We start from the raw sequence: 21512 nt of genomic DNA, 5'->3' as shown, positions 1-21512 counted from the left end.
ATCGCTAAAATCGACCTATTGATCAGCAAAGTTGAAAGAGAGAATTTTTCTGCGTTTGATACATTTAACCCAATTATTGACAGACAGTGTGCTGAGATGCCCACCAGTGGCCGAGCGGTCGCTAAACACTGAGAGTTTGGTTGCAGATTCCCACTGCGTTCGGACGGGCTGGCACGTGGAGTTCTCCGGGTTTTCTCCACGTTTGTAACACCTGAATAGGGAGGGGGCAGTTTCCTTTAAAAGACCTCCTGGAAGGCATTATTTGGAAACTGATCCACAATCTTTTCATAGTCAACATTTCTGAGGTGCCGGATAAGACCGGATGGCCGAGCGGTGAAAGGTTAGCAGCCTGCCGCCCTGGGGGACCCGGGATCGAATCCGGACGGGTCGAATAATCCCCAGGAATTTTTCGGGGGGTGGTCCGTCCGGATATGTCGGTCCCCGTCCCTCACCACCCGGTCGCCCCATTGTGGGCCTGGCCGAACCCATAATGGGCTTGCTATAACAGGCCCTCTTAGTGCCCACAGGGCGGAAAGAGTTACAAAAAAAAAAAAAAAAAAAGAGGTGCCGGATAAAATACAAGAAGAGTTAATTGAAATGTAACACGATAGTAACTGCAAGGATACTTTTGAGACAGGAATTAATCTTGAAGATTTTTGGAGCCATAAAGCTATTGCTTTCTCTAAAATTCGAGAAATTGCTTTACGGTACCTAACTTTATTTTCAACCACATATTTATGCAAGCAAGGATTCTCAGTGCTTTTGATAACTAAAAAAAAACATCGAAATCGGTTGGATGCCAGTGCCGACATGCGTTTGGCTTTGAGTAGCACTGAACAAAGAATCCAGCAGTTGGTAAACACTATGCAGTTACAAAAATTGCACTAAAATAATATAATTAATGTAACATTTTCGCAAATAATATGATACTCTTGGTTTCGAATAATTTTATACATGTTTAATTTGTAGAACAACCTTATAAGAACTTATATTACTGCCAAACAGCTTGTGGTCCATGGCAAGAGAAAAATTTTGTTAAATGGTCCGTCATCACTAAAAGGTTAAGAACCACTGGTCTCCTCGCCATTCTAGACGTAGCAAACGCCATTATCGACCGTATAGAATTGCCAGATGGCGGCGCTCGTCCTTCCGCCGTTCACGTTTTGGGCTCGCGCTTCAACCTCTCTAATGCTTATATATATATATATAACGCATAACGCATCCCTAATACGAAAACTAAGCGTTTAAACATTTTATACTAATTAATGAGTAAAAAGTAGTTATGCAACGAATATTCGGTTACTATTCGGTATTCTGCCGATACCTAATATTTAATCACTATTTGGCCGAATACCGAATACCTAAAAACAGGAGTAAGAAATAACAAAAACACAGTAAATTAATCATTTTGGTAACTTTTATTAATGCTGAACATACATTTCAAATTCGAGAAAGCGCAGTTTTTTGCTTATTTATCTAAAAGATCAAAGGAAAAGTAATATGACTAAGTTATTTTTTAAGAGATCAAAAAAAGGTAACAAATCGAATGAAAACTACCAAATTATTATGTAGTTTAGTCGTCTATATACTCGTATATAAAAGAACAAGACCTAATAGGATAATTAACGCAGAGCCAAAACTACTGGTGCTAGAAACTTAAAAATTTGAGGGTGTTTCTTTTGTAAAGTTTAGGCGTGCTAAGAAAAGATTTCCCATTTTACAATTACGTGACTCATAGCTTGGCGATAACGGAGAAAAGAGACAGATATGATATGGTATAAGTCACAGTTATGATTTCACAGATTCGACACAGCTTGGTAGCCTGAACGGCTTCAGGCTTTCGCCCGTGCACGCTAATTGACTTTCATTACAAGCATTTAGCTTTCCCAAGTCTATAAGAACAATTATTTGGCATTGACGGCCGCGAATTTCGCGCCAATAAGCTGCCTCGACTTGTTCGATTATGTTATCAACTCAATTTCATATTTATTTTCACATTTTTACTTCGCCGTCCTTCTCTGTTCTTTTTCCGTTATTTACTCGTGTAGATTATTTCATTGTTATCCACATTTGATATCATCACTTATCACATACTGCCATGACGCTCTTGTCTGTCCGCTACAACTGTCAAGAATTAACGCGATTGGCGAAGCTTAGTGACAGCGGGCCAATAGAGAGCAGGGTGCGCGATCCTTGCCAAAATGCGGTTGCGCGCCAATTTTCGTACGTGCGTTAATCAAGCCGAATAGTTTGGCCGAATATTCGGCTATTCGGCCACGTTCCTGGCCAAATATTCGGTATTCGGCCTGAGGCCGAATAAACTATTCGTTGCAATATTAGTAAAAAGTTTTTTAAAATAAAATCTCATAACAGGTGACGCCGCACACGTTTCTAATGTTTTTGCCGAGAAAGTTATATAACTCGTTGCTGGGTTTCGTTTTATAATAGAGAGGATGAGGCGCACGTATTCAGCCCAAAACGTGAACGGTGGACGGACGAGCGCCGCCATCTGGCAATTCTATACGGTCGATAACGACGTTTGCTACGTCTAGAATGGCGAATAGACGATCGGCTTACACTTCTTCATTAAACAAGGAAACAACAGAAGTTTGGACAATTTCTATATTATTCACATGTGCCTTATTGCCATTTTTAAAAACTTTTTCGTATAAAAATTGTCAAAAATTATCAAATAAAATTTCCTTTACTTATTAAAATTCTCACCAGTAACCGAGTGAAATGGTTGCGTAAACAGTAACTCGATTATAGTTAAGTGTCACGTTAAAGGTCGAAAATATTTCGTAACAGATCTGTTAAGTGATCAAAATTAATTTTAAACAAATTAACATAAAATAATATTTAAATCAGTTTAACAATTGTCTTTATTGTTATAAACTTGAAAAATTTTACACATAAAATACTTATTCAGCTTATTAGTAAGACTCGAGACCACTGGTCTTGGGTTCGAACCTCATCAACGATCTGGTCACGTAGGGTTTTCCGTGTTTCCGTCATGTTTTTAACATTTAAATAGGGGTCAATTTCTCATAAAAATCTCGAAATGCTTCTCATGACGGATGGTCCATACGTTGCGTTGTCTTATCCCATCAAACAAACCATTTATTTAAATTGTTAATTGATGTTCTTAAATCTATATACTGTATATTGTATACTAGACATATACATTTAAATAAATCGCTAAAATAATAAAATTTTCCTTTATATTAGCATATAGACTTTTAAATCTCTAAGTTCTTTGTATACAGAGAATTTTGCTTTTAATTTTAATTAGTTTCGATCGTTTAACAGATCGGTTTCGAAATATTTTCGACCTTTAACGTGACACTTAACTAGAATCGAGTTACTGTTTATGCGACTGATTAATATTAAGGTCAATTCAAAGTCTGGAAATAAAGTTTGGTACGTCATTTAGATAAGTAAAAGCAATAGAAAAATTGTTATTAATTTCTATCTGTTTACAAAATGATTTTTCCACGAATTTATAAATATATTTTGGAAATCCCGACTTTAGTTGAGGATTAAATGAATAACTAATATATTCTTTAAGCTTGCAAAATCTTATCCAGAAAAAAATATGTACAGTCGAACCTCCAATAACGATCTTCTCTAAACAGCGGCAATTTTTTCAGGAACATTGGACAAAAATGCATAACAAATTACAACGGCTATTTTTTATGAGGCCGTTGTTCAGAGGTTTGACTACGTTAAAATTAAACAATTAACAATATATTAAAAATTGTTAATCGAACTTTTAATAAGTATAAGTTTGTAGATTTGTATACGCAGTAAAAATTTAACCTCTAGACGGGCGGATCTAGATTTTTCGGGGCGTAGGGCTTATTGAAGTCCAATGGGCCCCATTTTTGTTAGTAATAGAATCTTTAAATTGGAGTTTAAAATTCATTTTTAATAACATCAAAATCAGAGTTGAAATATATTTATTTATGAAATGACAAACTTTATCTTATATAAAAAAACAAGAAATAAAGAAATACTTACATTGATTAATTACTGACCAATTACGTTACATTGATTACAATAAAACAAATAATACTATAAATTATCATTATTATTATATTATTAATATTAAGTATTTTTTACTATACGTTAAGTGCTCATTGTTAATGAAAAAGTATTAAAAATTTATGATAATAATTCAATTTTTGTGGGCCCAGGCCAGGGCTTAAGCTCTATTAGTCCTTATGTAGATCCGTCCCTGCCTCCAAAGAACGGGCCACATGGAAAACGGTCACTGATGAGAACATAAAAAATGGCCTTTATTGCGAGCGGTCGTTGTTTGAAGGTTATTTTATATGCATTTTTTCAACGTTCCTAAAATATGGGCCTCGTTTAAAAGTGAATATTATTAAAGTTTTGATTCTTTTATTTAACTTTACAAAATACTTTCATTTTGTCAGCTTTGCTTAATAATTTATATTTTATTAAATTTATGCAAGAGCAAAAATTTAAACTTCTCATTAATTAATTAAAGATTTATATACTGTCAAACCTATAAACAACCACCACTGAAGTGAAAAAAAAACATGATCGTTGTTCGGAGGTTATTTTGTATGCATTTTTCAACGTTCTTAAGATATGTCAGAAGTCACCGTTATTGGAGGTTCGACTGTATATTTTTATGTATGAAAAAAAAAACGCTTGGAATATCATCTCCATTTATAGAAAACTTCATAATTTTACGATGATTACTTTCATATTTAAAAAATTAATATACTTATTAGAAGGTTACATAATAAATTTTAATCAATACATTATATTCCAAGAAAGTTCAACATCTTTCTTACTTCCTTCTTAAAAATTGATAATCTTAACGTGAATTTTCCCCACTTCTTAAGTTGTGTGGGGTTATTTCATCCAACGCGTTTGCCTCACTAAATCATCAACCTATCAGATTCGTTATTGCTTATGTCATTCTTTACAGTGTGACGTGTTTAAACGATTTCTAGGAATGTGACCCTACGAAGCTATACATAAATCCACCACCCAATGAAGTACTTTGCACATTTTGGTTAACGAAGCCAAAATGGTTCCTATTTGGAAGCTAAGTCTATTTTTGTGTTATTTAACTGTAATCAATGCAAGGTGAGAATTACTACTTCATATTTATTAAATTAATAAATAATTAATAATTTATTTATTATTGGTTCCTATTTTTCTACATTTATGCAGTAAATTCAAACGTTTACTAGTTGTAAATTTATACACAATTCTTCATTTACGTGCAATATTTTATATTTGTATTTATAAGAAAAATATTATTTTTAAAATAAAGAAAATCTTAGCATCTCTGTCGATAACGCGTTATAGGAGTTGCAAAATTATTTATCATTATATTACAATGTACTATATTTAGAAAGATTATATTAGCGATTTTCTATGTTTAGGAATTTTATTTATTTTTTAAAAATTAAAATCATTCTTAATTTTGTTTAATATTTATTTAATAAATATTAATAAAGTGTTAAAATAATTGTTAATTTTAACGTGTTAAAATTAACAATTAAAATCAGAAATAAGTACTTTTTCTCGCAAGAAATAAGCTTAATTGAAAATTTGATAAATTTAAATATTAAAAATTTTTTTAAATCTCGTCTAATGATTAAATAAAGGAATTAAAAGTTCTATTCGAACAGATTCGTAATTGCCATTAATCTTATTTTATAGGTTATTTATTTATTATTTTATTCAAAAATAGTATAGAAAATACAATACAGTATGAATTAGTGTGGAGAAAAACAGTAAAATAGATGTAGAAAGGAATTTTTTTTTCTGTGTTTCTATTCTATTTCAATGTCATTCGGTTGTTGCGTGCTTGTCTGGTGGGCTTTTATCTACGAAATTTAATTACGTAATCATAACAATTTTTTTGGATTTATGCAATATATACAAAGCTTTATTTTTGAAAATTCGTTTTCAATTAATTCAAAACTTTATTTATATTTTTAATATAAATTTCATAATTTAACGATTTTCCATTAAGATTTTACTGATTTCGCGTAATTTATTTATTTATCGTATAATTAAAACGAAAATAATTTATTTAAAATTTGAATTCGCCATTTTGTTGCTTTGTGAAATAATTTATTATTATACGCGAAAAATTATTTTTGTAGTCACTTATCTTCCAGCGCTTGATCGAGTGGATAAAATCCCCAAACACTGGTACAGAGATAAAAATCCCTGAACACATTACCACTCATTTCTTATCGGGAATAGCTGTGTGATTTATAATTGTAACGTAATATTTAATATATACCGTAAAAAGCTTCTAGTTGAAGTCGCCTTTTTATAAATACATTAAAAAGAGTATTTGAAGTATGATTGAGAAAGTTATAGATATATAAACTTAAATAAGTGTATCAATAATTGAATAGATATTAATTGGCTGACGTAGATCGATAGATTAAATATAAACAAAATATTTTTCCTAAAATATATTAAATTTTATTTGGGTTTACGACAGTTTTATGAGATTTTATTTTCTACTTTGTTTTACGAAGAAATTTTCGATATTTACTAGAATACGTCTAAAATGAAACTGAAAGTTTGCAAATATAAATTTTTAATATAAAAAGTGAATCAAAATGACGTGAGAGATTAAAAACATTTATTCAACTCAACAATACAAAATTTGTGTTATTTGAAATGGTAAATGAAACAGTTATCTTATTTATAAAAGTTTAATGCGTGCACCACGTTTGCACGGTCCACGTGAAAACGATATTTGATACTTGCCATACGGAAATCAACATCTGAAAATCAATCGCTTCTATGAGATCCTTGTTTAGATCAACCAAGTTTTCTGGCAAAGGCGCCATGCAACTTCGTCCTTTATCTACCTGTTGAGAAACAAATCTACAGACGTAAGGTCCGGTGACTGTGCAGGGTGCTCGAGTTATTTGTGTAGCAACACGAACGTGTTGAAAGTATGTGATAAGAACTAGTTCAGCGAGACCATTCGTAACACTTCCACACATTCGTGTTGCTATTCACTGGAATTGGGAAATTCTGTTTTATTTCGTAGGAATAGTTCCAAAAACGAACTGCTTAGAATATGTTTTGCGGAATAAAATCATTGAATATAAAGTATTATTTCTATGTATATGTATATATATGAAACATGAAATCGCATTAATCTCAAGAGTGTAGTAATAAATAAAATTCTATTTTTATTTGTTTACAATTTATGCGTTTTGATTATATATAAGTTTACCTATAACTTATTTATATAATAGAATGCCCGACTGTTCGTCTATCCGTTCTCTAAACACATTTAAAGTTTTTCATTGATTTACACCGAATATTTCACGTTTGTGGAAAATATAGGCTAAAATCAATAGCGTTTAAGATTACCGGATTTTGAGATGATGGTTGCTATTCAAGGTAGATGTGAGGGTGTGCAAAGGCACATGCTTCCTGTCGTTTTTTGGAGAATGTTATTCAATTATCTTAGTTACCTTACTTTCTAGAACAAATTTTATTAAAAATTGTTCGATTTTTTAAATTGTTAAATGGAAGACAGAGCGTGGGGAGCGACACGGACCCCTCTATTCATTCTTCTGATTTGACGACTCTGTTTATTATATTTTCTTCCTTTACGCACTCGAAATTACATAAATTGATCTTCTAGATTTCTATTAATACCCGTAAATTAATTCATCCTTCTTCCTTTTTATAATAATCATAATATATCAGCTTCTATACTTCGCGTCAACTGAAATTTTCACAAAGAGCATTTAACCTGGTATTTCAAAGACTGCTTTCATCATTTGTATTTCATCGCATATTTTTTAAAAAGTTTTTGCATTTTCACATCTTGTTTTTTATCAACACATTTTCCCCCTTTGGTTTTCATTATAACGTTATTGTAACTTGTATTCTATTATATTCGAACAATTGAATTTTAAATATTGGAGATTGACATTTATGAGTTTGTATTTACAGGGTTGTTGACTTCGAACGGCACTTTCAAAATGATATCATTCAGATAATTATAGCATTTTTTTTTTTTTTTTGTGTTTTTATTATTACGGTAAAAATCTGTCTGTGATTAACGCCTTCAATTACTAATGAAATCTCCGTTAAAATCGACAAACGCAAATCGGAAGTAGCATTCAAAACGACTCTTACCGGAAGTAACATCCAAACCCGCGACCTGGTAAATAATGAAAAACTGCTACCAAGTGAGTACAAACAGGATGATTCAAATTAAAGTTACTGTATTCAAATGTCTTCTGCAGCGAGAATCGACAATAGGACATTTATAACTTAGGCAGAATTACAGTAAGGCTTAAAGTATCCTCTGTGGTATCAATGCAAGGGTGCATATAGTTTTGAAATCAAACTGATCCAAGATCACTTCGATCGTTCAAATCGTGTATACAAAAGAACTACTGCGATCCGATCAATCTCTATTTGCGTATACAAACCTCATCTAGGATCAACTGGATCGCGATCAAACCAATCCGAGCGGAGGGTAGGATCGTTTGGATCGGATAAAAGAGATTAGAGATGGCGGCTACCATAGTTGAAGTTAAGCTTACAGTAAATAACGAAGACACACGTTTAATTGTTGACAAAGAAACTTATTTAAAACTTATAAATGGCAAATAAAAACATCATTATTAAAATATCCGATAAACTGAGATGAAAAAATAAGTATTTAGAGACAATTTTGCGAAGTTGTACCTCAAGAATGTATGGCGTGCACTTTCATCTTTACTGCAAGTTTTATTTTTTAATTTTGTGAAATTTTTATTTAAATTTTATTTTGTGGAAAACAATTTTATTCACATAGTAATACGATTTAAAAATTCGTATGAATGAGCACAAACAATTTTGTCAAATAAACGATAATTCATAACAGCGTATGTCGTTTAGTACTAACTACAGTTTTAATATCGAGGGATAAAATGGATTATTTTAATTTAATTAATTGATCCTTGTTAGTTAACATATACAGAATTTCAAAGATATTATACGTATAATATTTTTAAAACTCAGTATATGTTAACTAACAAGGAGAGACTATTATTAACTAACAAATGTTTGCCGCCATCTTCGATCCTACTTGTATACTTTCTGCCATGACAGAAGCTATCTGTATCACGTGACAAGGACTGATCCGCTTTTACAGATCGATCCATACAAAACGAAAAGTATATGCGCCCCAAGTGGTCACACATCACCTCATAACCATGGTACAACTATGCGGCCTTCCGACCATTCCTATTTAGTTTCCTACAGGTCAATATCATTTCCGCCTGTTCCCGATGGAAAAATGGGTTATTATCACAACACTACACCATACATTTACACCATGTACTGTTCTGCAGACATGCTGCATGCTCTCACTTTCACTGCTATGATTGTTGAAAATCAGAACTGATGGCATGATGCCCAGCAGTGTCACGGTGCATTTCTGGAGTATAATCTGGAAATAAAACCATTTTTGTTCTTTGATCTTCCAGAAATACTACTGAGGTTTGTTCCCATAGTTTGGAACCCTCTTGTATATTTTTAAATTTCTTTTAAAAACTTGTGAAGATAATTTAGTGCACTATTAAACTTACTACCAGAACCTTTCCAAGTATTTTAGTATCAGACCTGGGCCAAATTTATTTAGAGGTTCTCACAAAAAAATGGAATAAAATGATAATAACAAACACAAAATAAAAAATTACTAATAAAAATAAAATTTACGTACACTAAAGAATTCTTACAGATATTTATTTATACTAAATTTATTTACACTGAAGAATGTTGTAGTATTTTAAATTGGTTTATATTTTTATATCAATTAGATCAATAGCATTTGATATAAATTTTCATACGACATTCTTTTTAATTTTAGAATAAATAGCTTGTTATAAAACTTTAGTAAACTAATTTAATTTTTATGAAAACTCGACATTATTTTTTATCATCACATCTAAGTTAAAAATTTAATTTTGTATGTTACGTAGTTTATAATTTTTAAGAAGGAGCAAGGCATAATGGGGTGCCAAGATCTTAGCTGTGATTATACAAATTAAAATACGTTTTACATACTACGTGTGATTCCAAAAACAGGAATAGAAAAAGTAAACCATCACATTTCTTATTTTTAGTTGAAATTATTGAAATTACTGTTATTTTTATTTCGTGTGATATTACCTGTATATCTGTACTTATATATATATATGTACTTCATATTTTTCAACATGTGTTTCCAAGAAATATCACATTAAATTATTTTGCTTTTTTCTGTTTGTATCAGATTATTTTCTGCATTAAAGTCATACGTTATGCGTTATTTTATGTATTTTTATTTTCGGGTGCTGCAGCACCATAACTATCCTCTGGATAAGTTTCTAGCTACCATAACACCTCAACACCCTCAATTTTAATTCCTTTTACCTCCTTAAACTTTGTCCGATATGCACCAAATTTTTCATAATAGTCTGTAGGACCCTACAGAAAATAGGCTACCATAAAACCTGAACATTCCTGATTTCATTTCCTTGACACTTCGTGATAAACCTGGTAGACTAAATAATGGTATACTAAAATAATCAAACTTTTATATGGTTTTCATTTTAATGTTTGTCCTTATTTTTTGTCCGAGAAATCCCGAACATATCTGCTAAGTTATTAATAAAAATAAATAATTATTAACTGTAATAAAAATAGAAAATTTTCATATATCTTTATAAATTTAAAATATTCAAACTGTTTCTAAAACTTCGTGAAATAGTTTCATTTACTCGAAGTTCAAATCCAGAAAAACAGTTCACTGTTACACGGAAAGCTGTATTCAAAAAGGAAAGAAGTAAAATATTTAAAATAAACTTTACTCATAGAAATAAAATAAATTAAATATTTTATTTCTTTACTTTAAAATATTTTCTATTCTGTTATCTCTTACGAAGAAAATTCGTTGTTATTAACAGGATATACACTAAACAAGGAATTTTAATTGATAAAATTGCCATTTCCTTAAAAATAACCAAATTTTATATTTAAGTTGATTTAGCGAACGTGTTATTAAATTATTTGTTTATAAATATATTAAAGTATATTTATGTATTAATAAATGTATTTTTATTTTTAGAAAAATATTTATCGCGACTCCAAATACGCTACATTTAGATACAGATGAAAAAATTGCAATCGTAGCACAAGGTGTTGGAAATAATGAAGAACTAGAAGTCTATCTTCAAGATTATCCTAGTAAAATTAACGTAATTTCTTCATCTAAAGTAACAGTTACAAATGGTAAATATATTCTATCTACCAGTAATTCATTATTCTATATTATTTTTTCGAATAAAACAGCTCACGAATGGCCCAGTGAACAGTGTAGTTAATTGTGGGTTCGCAACTGACCAAGTAGCTGGCAAGTGGTATTTTTTTCGGGTTTTTTCACGTGCATAACACTTAAATAGATGCCAGTCTTATAGAAAGCACTCCCTTGACGGATCGTGTATGTATTGCGTTGACTTATCTCAACAATCTTTTCATAAAAACTTATAAATATACAGTATATTAAAATCTATTTTAAAATAAAATTTTTGGTTATGCAGTTTTTAAATTTAAAAAAGTCAATAAAATACGGTTAGCTACAATGGAACACACACACATTCACTGTAATGGGTGTCCGGCTTAGAGATTAAATAAAAGAAAACTTCATAACTTAAATTGTATTGGACCTAATCGGTACAAATGAAGGGTGAGTGAAATGTTGTGACAAAAGTTTTCTTTATTAAATACAAAAAAATAATAATAATCTAAAAATAAAAAGATAATAAATGTCAGTAATATGCAAATAAATATATAGGATATATATACGGTAATAAATATATATTTATTGTATTTATTTAACTTCATAACATGTGATTTTTTAAGAAATGTTAAATTTAATTTCAAGTTATAGTATTACCACTTTTCCACTGAACACTCAAATATTATATGTACTTTTTTTTGTAACTCTTTCCGCCCTGTGGGCACTAAGAGGGCCTCTTATAGCAAGCCCATTATGGATTCGGCCAGGCCCACAATGGGGCGGCCGGGTGGTGAGGAACGGGGACCGACGTATCCGGATGCACCACCCCCGAAAAATTCCTGGGGATTTTTCGACCCGTCCGGATTCGATCCCGGGTCCCCCAGGGCGGCAGGCTGCGAACCTTGACCGCTCGGCCATCCGGCCGCCATATTATATGGACTGTACGGTTAAACCTTGATATAGCGCTATTTTTTCTTAGCCTCCGAAGTCGGCACTAAATCCAATGTGGAACTCTAAAACGATCTCACTTAATAAAAATTTATTAAAGTAATAAGATTTACGCACAAGTTAGAGGTTTACATCGGCTCCTATTCGGCTGACGTTGAAATTAGAACAGTCAAAATATAAAGTGGCACGTGTATTTGTTTATATTAGATGCCGATTGATGTGATGAAGGACGGGGCTCGACATATCCAGACGGACCAACCCCCGAAAGATTCCTGAGGATTTTCTGACCCGTCCGGATTCGATCCTTAATTCCTGAGAGAGAGACTATCACCTTGACTGCTCGGCCGTCTGGCGGTCGGACAAAACGAGCGCACAGCCATCAATAAAAACGAGAGCACAGCCTTCAATAAAAACAGCCTAGTCATTTGCTCTGAGCACGTGCGTCGATGTCCGAGGCGGTTTGCACATTTTCGTCACTAGGAGTGCTGATAAGCGGTCTATTCGATTAAGTGATCAATACTAATACTATTGCAAAGATGTGCTTGTTATAATAGTATTTTAAATTTTTAAAATCTATATATCCAGATACTGTTGTGTTTTAAAAAGATTCGTTTTAAAATGGTTCATTGCTCTGTGCCATTTTGTACTGTACATCAAATAAATCGAAAAAGATGGAAAAGACCCAAATATTCAAGTAGTAAATCTTTATCACGAAAAATAATAAAAATGGCACCCCTATAAATTTTTATATTATTTTGATAATTATTGTATATACTATATTTAAATAAGACTAAATAGATTAATAAAAGTGTATAGATGCAAAAGTCACATTATCCAAGTTTTGGAGGTATTGAGTTATTCATATCACCGTGTCCGTCTTGTAAAGGAGATTAAGACTGTAATAGTGTTGTTGACCAAAACTCGGATTTTTAGTCTGAAAAAATTTTGAAGCATACATCACATTATACAACAGCTGTTTTGCAGCAAAATTCACACACTCCAATTCAATCAATCAGAAAGCCTCTGGTGCACAAAGCATTATGGGCTTATTTGATCCAGTTCCGTTGATGTTGTGCCTGCTGTAATAATGCTCACAATTTTCTAGCTACTTTTTGGTGTTTATTATCCCTCCAATAAAATAATGTTAATTTAGATTGAATTAACCTAATATTTTTATCCTAATAAATTGGAGGGCTTACCACATCAGGGCTGACTGAAATAAATAGACTAGATTTTACAAAAAAATAGCCTTTAGTAACCACAATCAAATTTGACTATGAATTCATTTCGGGAGAGAAAGAACTCTCATCAGTTTACATATATATAGTACAATCCCAGCATACATTAATACAATCATAACAAAAGTAGTAAAACAAGACAAAGGGATTTTTCTGATATATACAGTGCACTGTTTATATCAGAAGTTGTTACACAACATACTGTTTACACAATATAGTTAATTTATCACAATATAATGTTAAGATTCATAGTTAATTCGTCACAAAATAATGTTAAGATTCATAGTTAATTCGTCACAAAATAATGTTAAGATTCATTTTTCTTGGTTCTTCTTGTTTTCGATTATGTTAACTGTTTTGGTTTATAACTAACATTCACCATATAAGTTTGTTGCAAAACTTAACCAGAATTCGCTGCAAAACTCACACTGTCCATATTTTAAAGTTAAATCCTAGTTTTCCCTCCTTTACAAAGAGTTCCATGCTGTGTGCAAGTAGTTTCTATGCCAACAAAGGTATCATTAAAAAAACTTGTTATAATATATCATGTGTCAACAATAAATAGTTTTTTTGCGTTTTTCCAAAAATCTTAAAAAGGGGAGAGTGTGACTTTTACACAAAGGGATAGGTATCAGCTTATATTTTAATAAATATATAATTCAGTTGTACAAATGTTGTTTTATGCTAACATAAGGAAGCTTTAGGAAGTGTACAATTATAGATTATTTAGTTTATTGTATTTAAAAACAGTCATGGCCACAAGTGGATCAAAATATTACATGATGCACCATTTATGGCCACAGAGATGGCCAAAACTAGTACACCATTTTGGCCAACATATGGATTCTTTCCATACGCATTATTAGGGTATTATACTTATATTAGGATTTTACTTTTTTCCAATCAAATAAAAATAAATAGTTTTATACTGTAAGCTATACAACAATTTGCTGTGGCAGTAATATTTTTCCTATAAGTTAAGTCTGCTGTGGATAAAATAATATCGATATTATAAAATAGGCTTGATGAGAATAAAACTACAAAATATTTTTTCTTGGTCATTTCACTAGTTTAAAAGCTGGAATAATATTCAGAGGCTATTGACTATATATTATGCTTAGTTTTTGTCAATTATATTAAAAAATATTTTCGTAAATTAGTTTTACTTGCCTTAAACATGGGGTGGCTACAAAATACACAGGTGGGCCTGAACTGGTATTGGCATGGTCAAAACTGGTAATTTTTTCAATATTTTTAAAAATTTTAAATTTTGTTTATAAAATGTTAAAATTAATTTTTAAAAAATAATATAATAAAGTGAAAAAGAACATGTGTTTTCATGTTATTTTTACTATCTTTTATTGCTTTAAAAATTTTAAGAATATAAAAAATATTTTTTAAAGTTGAAAATTGTCTTAATACGGCCACAACATCTACCCTATTAATTATTATTGCATTTAACCGTTCCAGATGATTATTGATAATGTGTCTATTGTTTCAGACTGTTCTGCTGAAATCTGGGCAAAATTTTATTTTTAAAAAATTAATAATTTGCTATATCCCAAGTTCGAATTACTGTTTTGTTTTACAAACATATGACAGCATGTAACTAGGATAACTTACTTAATCAGCTGTGTTGTTATGGTCCGTAGCGTGGTTCCATCTAGCGGGAGAGAATATTTTCCTTTGGACACGGGATTTCTCCCATTTGACTAGGCTGTTTTTATTGTAGGCTGTGAGGAGAGCTAGCAAGCATCGAATGTCGTTATACAGGAATATAGAATATTGATGCTTTACGTCTATTTATTATTGTTATTTTTTGTTTTTTCTTGTTTGAATTTAGTAATAAAGATTGACAAAAGTAATTTTACAACGTTTTAAAACGCATCGTGTTTGACACCATGTTTGACACCAGGGGCCAAATACGATACAGCGTTTGACTTATTTAGGAATGCTTGGAACTTTTTCCGAAATTTAGACATTATTTTTCAATATTTCGTAAAATAAAATTGTTTAAAAATATAAATATTATTTTGAATAATTAATCATAATTAAAGATATGATACAGTATCTTGAATGTAATGAATTTTGAACGGCAACGCTAAAATAATACACTCACTTTTATGTGTGAGTGTATTAATGTTTTACGTGTTACTGTTACGTGGGCAAGATTCTAGATGTTTATGAGGGGGTCGGGACCTTGACAGGGCGTTAGAGCATATTAATAGGAACAAAAAAAGTGTAATAAACTATGGGTGTACGGGCGACCCTTCGCGAGATATAGCCCTCGAAAGATGCGCCTAGGTCAGTTCCGGCCTCGCTATCGCGATCGGGAGTCCCGTCGCTTGCCGTTAAAATTGTTTTTAGAAGACGTTTCCCCCCTTTTTTTACTTCGTTCAAGAACTACCGTGAATCGATCACTAGTTTAGCACATGGCGGCGTGTGGTGGCGCCCGTACGAGAGGTCAGTCGATATAGCCGTCGAAAGATGCGCCTACGTCAGTTCCGGCCTCGCTATCGCGATCGGGAATCGCGTCGCTTGCCGTTAAAATTGCCTTTAGAAGACGTTTCCCCCCTTTTTTTACTTCGTTCAAGAACTACCGTGAATCGATCACTAGTTTAGCACATGGCGGCGTGTGGTGGCACCCGTACGAGAGGTCAGTCGGGCCGCCATGTTCGCTGCCATAAGTAACATTTATTTTTCGTCTCCGGTCCAAAAATAGGGTACCGTTGAACTTCTCTCGGTCCCCTGAGTTCAAATATATAATCAAAGTCCTGAAATTCCATAGGGAGTAATCTATAGTACACCCAGTAGGGCTTGCTGCCTGTTAAACGCGCGATAGGCTTAGCGGAGAAAGCGGCGTCAGTTCCGACGTCGATAGTCATTTTGGGAGCCTATATCTCGCGAAGGGTCGCCCGTACACCCATGGTTTATTAGACTTTTTTTGTTCCTATTAATATGCTCTAACGCCCTGTCAAGGACCCGACCTCCTCATAAACACCTAGAATTGTGCGTTTTTAACGGCAAGCGACGCGATTCCCGATTGCGATAGCGAGGCCGGAACTGACGTAGGCGCATCTTTCGACGGCTATATCGACTGACCTCTCGTACGGGCGCCACCACACGCCGCCATGTGCTAAACTAGTGATCGATTCACGGTAGTTCTTGAACGAAGTAAAAAAAGGGGGAAAACGTCTTCTAAAAACAATTTTAACTGCAAGCGACGGGACTCCCGATCGCGATAGCGAAGCCGGAACTGACCTTTTTTTTTTTTTTTTTTTTTTAACTCTTTCCGCCCTGTGGGCACTAAGAGGGCCTCTTTTAGTAGGCCCATTATGGGTTCGGCCAGGCCCACAATGGGGCGACCGGGTGGTGAGGGACGGGGCCCGACATATCCGAACGGACCACCCCCCGAAAAATTCCTGGGGATTATTCGACCCGTTCGGATTCGATCCCGGGTCCCCCAGAGCGGTAGGCTGCCACCTTTACCGCTCGGCCATCCGGCCGTCGCCGGAACTGACCTAGGCGCATCTATATATCTCGCGAAGGGTCGCCCGTACACCCATGGTTTATTAGACTTTTTTTTGTTCCTATTAATATGCTCTAACGCCCTGTCAAGGACCCAACCTCCTCATAAACATCTAGAATTGTGCCGTTACGTGTACGTGTTAATGTTTACTTTTAAGTAAGTTGATTTCTGGATTTAATTTACTATTTAGCAGAGAACGAGGGCTACGAGTATGATCGTACGGGAAATGCTGCCCATGTTGGTATAGAGATGTACCATTTCCCATACTAATCTAATATGAAGCAGCGTGTCTTACACAACTACCGTTAACATGGAGCAGCATTTTCTATACTAACTCAGAATAACAATCACAAATATATAGATTTATTTGCAAGTTTCATACAGTTATTCATATTTATTCTCATACAGTTTCAGGTATATAAACATTCAGTGTGATTAATTAATGAAAAACAATTCTAAGGTATTTCAAGTATAATAAAAGTCTTCTTTAGTGACATTCAGTCTAATAACAGTTGTCTCAAATATTTTTTGGCAACAAAGCCCATCCTCAGGAGACACGCGACGTGGACTTGATTGCTTGAAAATACTTGGGAAAATTGTTATTAGAGTGAATGCCAATAAAATAGATTTTTTGCATATTCCAAGATTACATATAAATCATAATTTGGTTTACAAATTGAGAAACATAACATTGGATAATTATTAATAATAAACAGATTACAGTACAGTAGCAAAACAATGTGTTTGTTGTTTTGGAAACTAATAATTTAAATTCAACATACACCCACAAAATAAAAATTTGCTTCTTATAACTACAAAACTAAAAACGAAATTAATAACTGGTATTCATTTATTTAATTTAAAACATAAACACAAATTGTGAGAGGTTTCAAAGGTATGTGACATCATTTCTGTGTACAAACAAACACAAACTTCAGAATGATTTGATGGGACCAAAGAGGTGTCAGAATTACCAAAAGTGTCCGGATTACCAAAAGTGATTACATATTTGGCATTGTTTTGCTAGCAGTAGCCTACAATATTCCTACATTTTATGAGTAAAATGCTGCCTAGGTTAATATGGAAATGAAACACCCATTTCAGTTAACTAAAACATGTTTATTAAAAGAAATATGAAAGCCAATAAATGTACATACAGTATGTATAGGCATAAATAATACAGTACGTACAGAACTGCTCACGGAAAACACAAGAAATGTGTGTCATCGTGTAAGAATTGGGTGGGGAGATTCATGTCGTGACATCCTTCTGTGCAAGCAGACACGTAACAGGACGGGGACTACAGTGAACTTGACAAGAGGACTACCAAGCATGTCGGATTACAAAAGCGTCGGATTATCAAAGGCCAGCTGTATTTCAATATTGACCAAATTATCCAACATAATCGTGCAATCACATGTTTTATCATGTACAGATCGTTCATTAACCTGTCCGCTATTACAGCATCCACAGCAAGAGTAAATAGATAGTATTCACTCTTGCTGTGATAGATTCTATATGCGAAATTTACTTTTTCACGGAAGCCACCATTTTAGTTTGTTGAATGCTCAATGGTCTTTCAGGTCGTTGAGACCGTTGAGCTCACCGGTGAAACAGCGCTAACGTCACTAGTCTCAATGGAGAACTCAACAGTCCATTTAGAAACGTTGTTTTCTCACCGTTGAGTCAACATTGAATATAGAAACATATGGATAGATTCATGTGCTTTTTATATCAAAGAGATTCTTACCTAGTCTTAAATTATTGTTTAGAATTCAAAAATTTGCAATTTATACATTTATTAAATTTGACTTGATTTATCTCTTAATTGAAAAATGATTTTCTTAATTATGCTGGAATGTTTCTGATATTTATATTTTACTAAAATTATAGAGATTATGTCACAAGTTCTCTTAAGTTTTGATCTGATGGGCAGAATGGATAAAACCACTGAATGCTAATAGTTGGTCAAGGATTTGCATCTGATCAATGGGCTAGTCACTTGGAATTTTCTGAGTTTTCTTTACCTGTTTTAACACTTAAATAGGTGCCAGTTTTCCATAGAAAGTTTTCCCAGTATGCATCCCTCCTCAGCAGATTATCCTCATACCTTACCCCATTAAATGAATGTCTTAAAGTTTCTCATCTTTGATATGAATTTTGATTATAGTTTATATTCTAAAATTTTAATTAAATTTTAAGATTATAACAATTTTGTTGATTACAATAATTATAGTATAACTGTATATCTAAATATTAAAACTTTTCATTACAGGACGACCAGTTTTTGTTAATATACGGTTTACAGCTAATGATCTACCTAATTTGGATCTGATTCATGCTAAGAATAAAGCATTTGTCATTTTAATAGTAAAAGGCAACAATTTTAATGAAGAATTTAAATTACCAGTGGATTATAATGCTGGATTTGTATTTTTGCAGACAGATAAACCAATATATAATCCTCAACAAGATGGTAATTTTTTCTTATGCAATTCTTATAAATAACGCAATATTAATAATGTAAATTTTTTAAATGAAATTACTTAATTCAGGATATAACTTATTCAGTTACAATAGATAAACTTACAGATAAAAGACCTAAATGATAATTGATAGGACTAAGAAGCTATTATTACATATAACTGAAGTAACAAAACTTAGAAAAGTATAATTAAAATATCAGGGTAGATAGATCATAAGACATATTCTACCCATTTTGTGTTCAAACATTTGATAATCACTGCTGTTTTAGAATACTAAATTGTAGCCAAAATAACGTCAAGACTTTGTTGTATTATCTCATAATTAGAGTTTAGAAAAAAATAATTATTGACATTTTTATTGAATTGCCAAAGTTGTAGACTAAATATGTGTTAAGAGCAAAGACTTTAAATCTATAAAGGAGATCTATAAAGGATTTGCTTTAGATTTTTTAGTATATAGGCACTACTTAATGACATTCTTCTTAATGACAGACTATATGTATGAAGGGGTCAGACAAATATAACTTTCTGGAGGCCTTAGGCTTGACATTTTTTGGCTCTCTGTTAAAAGTTTTAAATAGTAAAGTTTTTTAAAAAATTAGTACTTTTATCTCTTATAAATACTGGTAAGAAATTTTAGTCAATATTGACTGCTCTCCTCTAGACCTTGTTTAAAAAAATTCCCCAAAAAGCCTATCATACAATAGACTGATATAAGATATATTTTACAAAAATCTAGGCCTTTCTGTGAATTTACGCTCATATATGTAGATGTAAGAAAGTTATGGCTTGCCAGTAGCCACATAACAATTATTTTTAACTTTAACATGAAATTTCTGAATTGGTATTGTTTTACACATTTATGTTTATAACTTATTTAACAATAAAATATTTTGTGTTGTGTCTTAGGATATCATAAAAGTTCAGGGCCCTAGACTTAAGCCCTATTAGTTTTTATGTAGATCTGTGACAGATGGAGGTCTCAAGATTATATGTAGCACAATTGTAGTACCATAATAAATATTTATGTATAGTAAGACCCCACTTAACGCAGGGAGATGCATTTGCAAAGTGCTAAACAAAATGGGATTAAATGAGGTCATTTTAATATAGAGTAAATAGGGAAAGGGGAACACGTGTCCAAAAGTACACATTTTACTTTAATTTTCAGTTATTTTTATATTAATTTGCATAATAATATATGTTAAATAACACATAAACATATGCACACAGAAGTGTAAAGTTCATTATTTGTGATGAAGGTTTTGGCTCTTCTGAAATTCTTGTTTTTTGTGATAAAGTTGTGTAGTTTCATTTGTTGCTTTTTTTTCTTTCCCTAAGCAAATGTTGGTAGCAGAAGATTGCATCCAAAACACCTCATTTTGCTTTTGCACTTCTTTAAAATCTGGATCATTTGCTACAATTTGATCAATGATTTCAGTTATTATTACCAAACTTTTACTAAGGAAATCTGTAGCAAGTTCTTTGGGTTCTTCATTTTAAAGATTCTCTATTTTCCAGTTCTACATGAATTCCTTGTTGGTAAGGCTCTCACTAGACACTTGCAGTAACTCCTTCATATCCTACTCATCCTGCTGTATTGATTATATTGTCAACCTAATGATACAGTGATAGGTTCTTCTCGTTGAGAATTCTTGTGTGGAAGTTCGTGGCGAGGTGTAATGGGTTCCGCGAACAGACTGACACACAAAATAATCAAAACCAGTCAGTTTTAACAAAAGGTATGGTTTTATTCTTGCCAGAAAGAAAAGAAACAGGTTCTTAATGGATCCCAATTTTACAAAGCTAATCCTTTGTACAGGCGTTCTGTCCTTAAGTAGAAAAAAAAAGGAACACGTTTGAAATGGAACACGACAATCAGACGCATGTAGGTCTTAAAACTAAAACTTATTCTACTTAAAACTAGAGAAAAAGAACAAGGGTGAAGATATAGAGAAGATAGAAATAGAGGAATAGTGAAATACCCAGGATTTCCCTTTCTTTGT

General features: G+C 32.5%; 1 protein-coding gene across 1 annotated transcript in view; it reads left to right on the top strand.

Moving 5' to 3' along the window:
- Positions 1-4965: 4965 nt before the first annotated feature.
- The window catches only part of LOC136984876 (complement C3-like), a gene marked incomplete at its 3' end in the record, with an annotated part of 129500 nt that continues 112953 nt past the window's right edge, over positions 4966-21512 (top strand). The window contains 3 exon segments of the mRNA XM_067282017.1: positions 4966-5124; positions 11135-11298; positions 19296-19496. Coding sequence (XP_067138118.1) covers positions 5066-5124; positions 11135-11298; positions 19296-19496 — 424 coding nt within the window.

Source organism: Centruroides vittatus, unplaced genomic scaffold (genome assembly GCF_030686945.1).
Source record: "Centruroides vittatus isolate TY-2023 unplaced genomic scaffold, ASM3068694v2 contig_936, whole genome shotgun sequence".
Lineage (NCBI taxonomy): Eukaryota > Metazoa > Arthropoda > Arachnida > Scorpiones > Buthidae > Centruroides > Centruroides vittatus.
This window is presented reverse-complemented; position numbering and strand designations above follow the sequence as displayed.